Genomic DNA, 7,089 nt, shown 5'->3' with positions numbered 1-7,089 from the left:
AAAAGAACATGATTTTGTAAAGAAAGGAATACTTGTTTAGCAGACCCAAGGGCTATTTTTGCATATTTTTGTCAGTTTTAAGGGGACGCATATTGCTACATTCACAGTTCATACAGCAATGCGGAAGGGGTGCATATTCAAGAAATCGATGGTGGGAAAATAAAAAACATATTCCTAAACTGATATAATACTGATGGACACCTGTAATATTCAGTATTTTGTGGATAAGGATGTGGTACTATGAATGTAATAGGAAAACAGAGGTCTTTGTGAAAGTACATTCAACACAAAATATTAAGCTTTTGTATAAGGAAAATACAGGTTTTTTACAATAACAGTGTTCCAAATAATGTTGAAGGGATGAGATTTTCTTTCTAACACACCAGGTTTGCTTAAACATGTAAAAATTTAACGCCACGTCTGTTCATCTCGGGATGGACGCCATATTTCTTTGATAAAAAATGTAAACAAAAAAATCAGAGTGGGATTAGCATTGCAAGGGCATAACATGACATTCTACACAATGAATACCTTAGAACAGATATCTAAGATGCTACACAGGTCAGGCGGGTTAAATGCATAATGTCGATCACTTGAAATTCATCTTGAAAAGGTGGTTAATTTTAGTTTGTTTACATGGTTTTTAATTTTCCCACGACTTCTCGGCGATTCACTGCAAATGTATTACTGCGCCGGACGAAAGGTAACTCTAATAAACAACGGGAGACAACTTAGGTGTCAGCACGTGTACGATTTTTAAAAAAACATGTCGAATATTATAATTTCTTATCAAATAATGAATCCTATTCAGATATTCGTCTTTAATATTAGAAAATTATTAATTTCTGTGGACATTTGTCAAATAATATTACTTACAGTGGACTACTTTGCGCATCAAACTGGTTTCCGCTTCAGTTGTGAGGCACTTCCGTTATACTTTTTGACAACAATAACAAAACACAAAATGAATCAATAAAGTCACTTATAAACCGACTGCTACTTAAATCAGTGTAAGTAAAGTTGTTGTTACAACATTATACATGTTCGTTACGTTATGAGACAAAGTTTATCTTGAACTGCATAATCCATTAATTACGTTTAGATGATATTGCATTTACAACTTATTTGACCCCGTTTTTTTACGTGAATGACAGCATTCTCGTGCAACTCGTGCAAACAGAATTATGAAAAGTATGGTGGAGAATTCAAGGACAAATTATAAATGACATTAAAGTGAGGATAACTGTATATCCGTCCAGTTTTGATCATTGACATTCCTGCTGTTTATTAGTAACTTTTGTGAACAAGATTAGAATGTTGCTTTTGCACATATACACATTGATTGGACCTCTCAACCAAATTTCATACCTTATTTTAGGGATTTTTAAGACAATACAATTCAAAAGTTTGTCGAATGTGTTTTGATATTTAAGTGCATTGTAGTTCATGAATACCAAGTTAAAAATTAATAATGGCAACATTTCTAGGCCTTTATTGTAAGCCACTAGACTTCTGTAACAATAAATGTTTAATGTATTAAGGGGAATATACTCTTTTAGTTTTGTAATGTGGCATTCCTTGACCACCGTATCTTTTCTTATGCACTACTTTGTAAACAAACTAAATAATGTGTTTTAGCTCACATATGCGAAATGAAAAGCAAGACAGTGAACTTATTTCACATTCTTTCTTTAAATTAGAATCTGTAGGACATTGATAAATGTTTGGACAAAGTGAAGCACTATTATTTTCGCACCAAAAAGTCTTAATTGTTGACATTGAATGTACACAAGAAGTCTTATGTAATTCAACAATAACTTTCTTGTTTCAGTTTTTCTCATTTTTATTTTAGTGAGCAATCCTTTGTGTACTTATAACAGTTGAAACAGTATTCATTTCATTTACCAAAACCTTGTACTTTTTTGCAGGTAAATTTTATAATACCCCACCCACTTTTTTCTAATTTCAATGTATGCGTCCCCTTAAGATGGTATTTCTGCTATTTTATCTAGTTTCACATAATAGAATTTAATCAAACTCTGTACATACCTTTGGTTATGTCTATCTAATCTAAAACAAAAAGAAAATTGATAGGTCACCATATTAGATTTCGCTTAAATCAAATTACAACGAGGTGGGGTGTGGCGGGCATTTATACAACGCAGGTTGGCACGAAATACTCTTTCAGTGTTTGAGCAAATGACTTAGAAATGTATATATAAATAGTGTAGAAACAGTTGCTAGAACTGCTAGTCGCAGACTCATCAGTCCAGAACCGTCTATCAACAAGTGTTTCGCCCCGTTACTCTCGATACACTCTCCTGACGGTGGGGCCAGCAGTGTTGATCAGGCACTGCTTGTCTGCGATGGCTGCCATTCCTTATCATTTCGGCGTAACCAGAGCCAACTGGACGCTCTCTCGGCAGCTTTTCCTACTGCATGGGCTGTGGCTTTCCTTACTTTCCCTTTGATGCCCAGTGCACCAAGCATTCTCCATAGTGACTGGGCTGGGAATCCTCTGCTGCCGACTTCTACCGGGAAAGGTGTGTTTTCCATCCCGCTTCGTTGCAGGCATCTGCCAGGTCTTGGTACTTGGCTGACTTGCGTTCATATGCTTCTTCTGTTCTCTCCTCCCAGGGCACAGTCAGTTCCACCAGTATCACCTTCTTTGGAGACTGTGACCACAGCACAATGTCTGGACGTAGGTTTGTTTGTATGATGTCCGGAAACACCAGCTTCCTTCCCAGATCCACACGCACTTCCCAACTTCTGGCTTCATCTAGCAGGCCAGATGTGCTAGTGGTTGTGGTCTTCTTCCCTCCTTCCTTAACAAATGGGATGAACTGGGGTCCTTTCTTGGGAGTTCGTGGTTTCTTTCTCTCCCTTTCCAAGGTATCTGCCAGCTCGCGCAAGACTTGGTCATGGCGCCAGCGGTAACGTCCCTGTGTCAACGCAGTTTTACAGGATGAGAGAGTGTGCTGGAGGCTGCCCCTTCCATTGCACAGTGGGCAGTTTTGGTCATCTGCAAGCTTCCACCTGTGGAGATTTGCTGGTGTTGGAAGTAGGTCATACACTGACCGAAGAAGGAAGCTGAGTTGAAGTGGTTCATACTTCCACAACTCCTGCCAGGTAAGTGTTCTTTCTGGAACGGTCCATTTTGTCCATGCACACTGCACTGGCATCTGCATGGATCTTGCAGACCTAGCTTGATCCTCACTTCTCCGAATCTCTTTCTGAACCATGGACCTTTTTTCCAGCCTGTTTGCCTGTTCCCAGCGTTGCTGATGTCTTTGTCCAAACCCTTCTCTCCCGATGTTTGTTGTACCAACTATGTCCCTGTGCCTTAGATTAGCTTCAGCCTGGTCAACTGCTTGCTGTACGGACCACTTTCTTCCTGTTCTGACGTCTATGCCCGCTTTACTGATCTTCTCATCTGCGGAATCCCTCAGGGTGAGCAGGAGTCTTGCTTTTGTCACCTTGTACTCCTCTGTTAGCGCAGTTAATGGCAACTGGAGTTTTGTCGACTTGCCATACAACCCAATGTTGGTAAAAGATGGTGGTAAGCCGAGCCATCTTTTGAGATACTTGCTAACAGTTTGCTCTAGCGTCTCGATTAGGCTGATTGGTACTTCATACACCATGAGTGGCCATACAAGTCTTGGAAGCAGACCATGCTGGAACATCCAGGCTTTGAATTTCCCAGGAAGCTCAGTCTTGCTTATCTTCTGGAGACCATCGTGTACCTGCTCCCTCAGTCTCTCTTGACTACCCTTGTCGGTGAGTGTAGAATCAAACCACTTGCCAAGGCACTTGATAGGGTTGTTGACCAGGGATGGGATTTCTTCCCCCTGTATTTCGAGTTTGAATCTATCAGTGACTTTCCCCTTCCTTATCACTAAGCATCTGGACTTCTTTGGTTTGAATGTCATATGGGCCCATGTGGCAGTCTCATCCAGAGCTCTCAGAATCCACCTAGCTTGGACATGTGTCTCAGTGGTGACTGTCATGTCATCCATAAATCCCCTGTTTGAAGGTAGACTAATTCCAGAGCTTGTTTTTGGACCCCTAGACTCCCTTTCTGCTGCCTTTATGATCATATTCATGCCCATCACAAATAAGACAACAGAGATTGTGCAGCCTGTGACTATACCCTTTTCCAACTGGATCCATGAAGTTGTAAAGCTGTCAAAGGAGAACCTCATCTGTATGTTGCTGAGATAATTGGTGACTAGCTTGCGAACATGTTCCGGGATGTGGTAGTGTGTCAGTGCCGCATCAATAAGACGGTGGGGTATAGATCCATATGCATTAGCCAAGTCCAGCCATATTACTGTTAAGTCTCTCTGGTTGATTCTTGCCTCGTGCAGCAGCTGGGTCAGAGCGCTTGTGTGTTCGACACCCAGAAAAACCAGGTATGCCTCCCTTTTGCACTGAGGTGTCAATGTAGTTGTTGGCCAGCAGGTAATTGGTCAATCTCTTGGCTAGGATGGAAAAGAATATCTTTCCCTCAACACTCAGTAGTGAGATAGTTTGGAACTGTTTGATGTCTGTTGCGTCCTTCTCCATTGGTGCAAAGCAGCCCTCTGCTCTCTGCCAGCACTTTGGTACAGTACCTTTCTTCCATGCCAGTCGTAGTAGTAACCATAACCTTCGTAAAAGCTTTGGACACTTCTTGTAGACCTTGTATGGTAAGCCGCTGGGTCCTGGAGATGACCAGGCACGTGCTTTCTTGACTACATCTGTGATTTCCTTCCATGACGGCTCTTTCATATCTAGAAGGACTGTTGGAGCTTCTGCAGGCTGGATTCTCTCACACTGTCCAAGCTCTTCAGTCCTGAAAGGATCTGAATGAGCGTTTGTGAGGTACGCTTCAGCCTCTGCTTGACTGCTCTGTAGTTTTCCAGATTTTTCCTCACCTAACACAGTTTTGGTGAATTTGTGGGGGTTGTTGATGAAAGCTGCTCTTTTCTTGGCTTTAACTTTCTTTGCCCTTCTGAGTCGTTCTGCTGTGGAGAGCGACTTGAGTCTGGAACGTAGCTGTTCTCTGAGCTCTCCTAAACCCTTCCTCTCTGCTGTGCTAACGCGAAGATATTGCTTCTTCAAAGATCGGAGTTCTGACCTGAGTTTCTTGATTTCTACCTGCCTTCGATTAGGTCTTGAGTTGGTAGCAATCCTCTTGGTAGTATTCTTCTCTAGGCCAAATCTTTCCTTTCCAACAGCATATACTATGGTGGGGAGGGCCTGCAGCCGTCTTTCAACTCCACCCTGCAGAGCTGCTTGCAGTATTTTATCCACGTCATCGTCAAACTGCTCCCAACTCTTCTCATGCATCTTTGGCCATGCAATCTTTCCTTTCCTCTCTTCTGCAAAAGGTTCCCTGCCTTTGTTTGCAGTCACTCTTCCTTGTGGTTTTTCAGGCGACCCTGTTACCCATGCCTCAGGGAACTGCAGTGTTCCATCTTCTGTATTATGCAAGATGACATCAGGCTCCTCATCTATAGGCAGTCTAAATATTGGGGACTCTTCCTGACTGGCTACTTCAAAGATTGGGGAATCTTCACGTGGCCTAGTTTGCCTCTCGAAGATTGGAGAGTCTTCCTCCTGGGTTACTGGATCACTCGTCTGCTCTGAAGGAACAGCGTTACCTGCTGTACCCTCTCTGTTCACACCAGGCGATTCTGATTGCTCCTTCAGTAACTCCAAACAACTGCCCGTCAGGGAAAACACAGGGGCTGAGAGGTCATCAGTACTGTGGTTGTCAACCAGACTGCTATCCTCCCCCGTCTCACCAGGTAAACCTGTGCGTTGTCTCTGTGCATTTCCTTTCCGGCAGCCGCTCTTTGCTTGATGGATTTTCAGCCCTCGCTGGTTCTCACAAACTTTGCCACAATGGCAGGTTGAGTGTGCTGCAACTGTCTCAGTCCTTGGTACGGTCCGAGTCGATTCCTGAATATCCGTCCTGTTGGGCCCATCATCCTCCCCCCCTCTCGGAAGGCCCTGGGGGTATTCTCTGACGTCTGTTGATGTTGCAGTTTGTGGCTGCTCCTCACAGAGCTGTTGAGCGGGTTGCCAGCCCTCTCAACACCATGTTCTAGTCTTTCCTAGAAGCCAACTATCTCTCCAGCGTCACCAAACTTTCTCGATTGTCATCCAGTCTTTCCTGGAAGTCACTGGTAAACCAGATAAACAGATAGTGTAGAAACAGTTGCTAGAACTGCTAGTCGCAGACTCATCAGTCGAGAACCATCTATCAACAAGTGTTTCGCCCCGTTACTCTCGATACACTCTCCTGACGGTGGGGCCAGCAGTGTTGATCAGGCACTGCTTGTCTGCGATGGCTGCCATTCCTTATCATTTCGGCGTAACCAGAGCCAACTGGACGCTCTCTCGGCAGCTTTTCCTACTGCATGGGCTGTGGCTTTCCTTACTTTCCCTTTGATGCCCAGTGCACCAAGCATTCTCCATAGTGACTGGGCTGGGAATCCTCTGCTGCCGACTTCTACCGGGAATAGATGTGTTTTCCATCCCGCTTCATTGCAGGCATCTGCCAGGTCTTGGTACTTGGCTGACTTGCGTTCATATGCTTCTTCTGTTCTCTCCTCCCAGGGCACAGTCAGTTCCACCAGTATCACCTTCTTTGGAGACTGTGACCACAGCACAATGTCTGGACGTAGGTTTGTTTGTATGATGTCAGGAAACACCAGCTTCCTTCCCAGATCCACACGCACTTCCCAACTTCTGGCTTCATCTAGCAGGCCAGATGTGCTAGTGGTTGTGGTCGTCTTCCCTCCTTCCTTAACAAATGGGATGAACTGGGGTCCTTTCTTGGGAGTTTGTGGTTTCTTTCTCTCCCTTTCCAAGGTATCTGTCAGCTCGCGCAAGACTTGGTCATGGCGCCAGCGGTAACGTCCCCGTGTCAACGCAGTTTTACAAGATGAGAGAGTGAGTTGGAGCAGGGCTCCGGAAATTTTGATAACTCAATCGGTCCGAAACGAAAATCCTGACATCGGCACCACCCCACCCACCGCATTTACAATATTACATACGTGATAGAGTAAAGAAATAAGCATGTCATGCATTAAAACTGAG

At 43.9% G+C, this 7,089-nt stretch overlaps 1 protein-coding gene across 1 annotated transcript; it reads right to left on the bottom strand.

The window, feature by feature from the left end:
• Nucleotides 1-2,531: 2,531 nt before the first annotated feature.
• On the bottom strand, nt 2,532-4,202 carry LOC128552430 (uncharacterized). The gene has a single exon (XM_053533468.1). It carries the CDS (start codon nt 4,200-4,202, stop codon nt 2,532-2,534), a length of 1,671 nt encoding a protein of 556 aa, XP_053389443.1.
• Between the last annotated feature and the right edge of the window lie 2,887 nt (nt 4,203-7,089).

The sequence above is a fragment of the Mercenaria mercenaria genome, unplaced genomic scaffold (assembly GCF_021730395.1).
Source record: "Mercenaria mercenaria strain notata unplaced genomic scaffold, MADL_Memer_1 contig_2798, whole genome shotgun sequence".
NCBI classification, from domain to species: domain Eukaryota; kingdom Metazoa; phylum Mollusca; class Bivalvia; order Venerida; family Veneridae; genus Mercenaria; species Mercenaria mercenaria.
The sequence above is the reverse complement of the archived record's forward strand: the minus strand, read 5'-3'. Positions and strand labels throughout refer to the sequence as shown.

What these genes read in the sequence shown, in the direction of transcription:
- LOC128552430 (XM_053533468.1), bottom strand. Translation starts at nt 4,202, where the DNA reads ATGAGGTTCTCCTTTGACAGCTTTACAACTTCATGGATCCAGTTGGAA.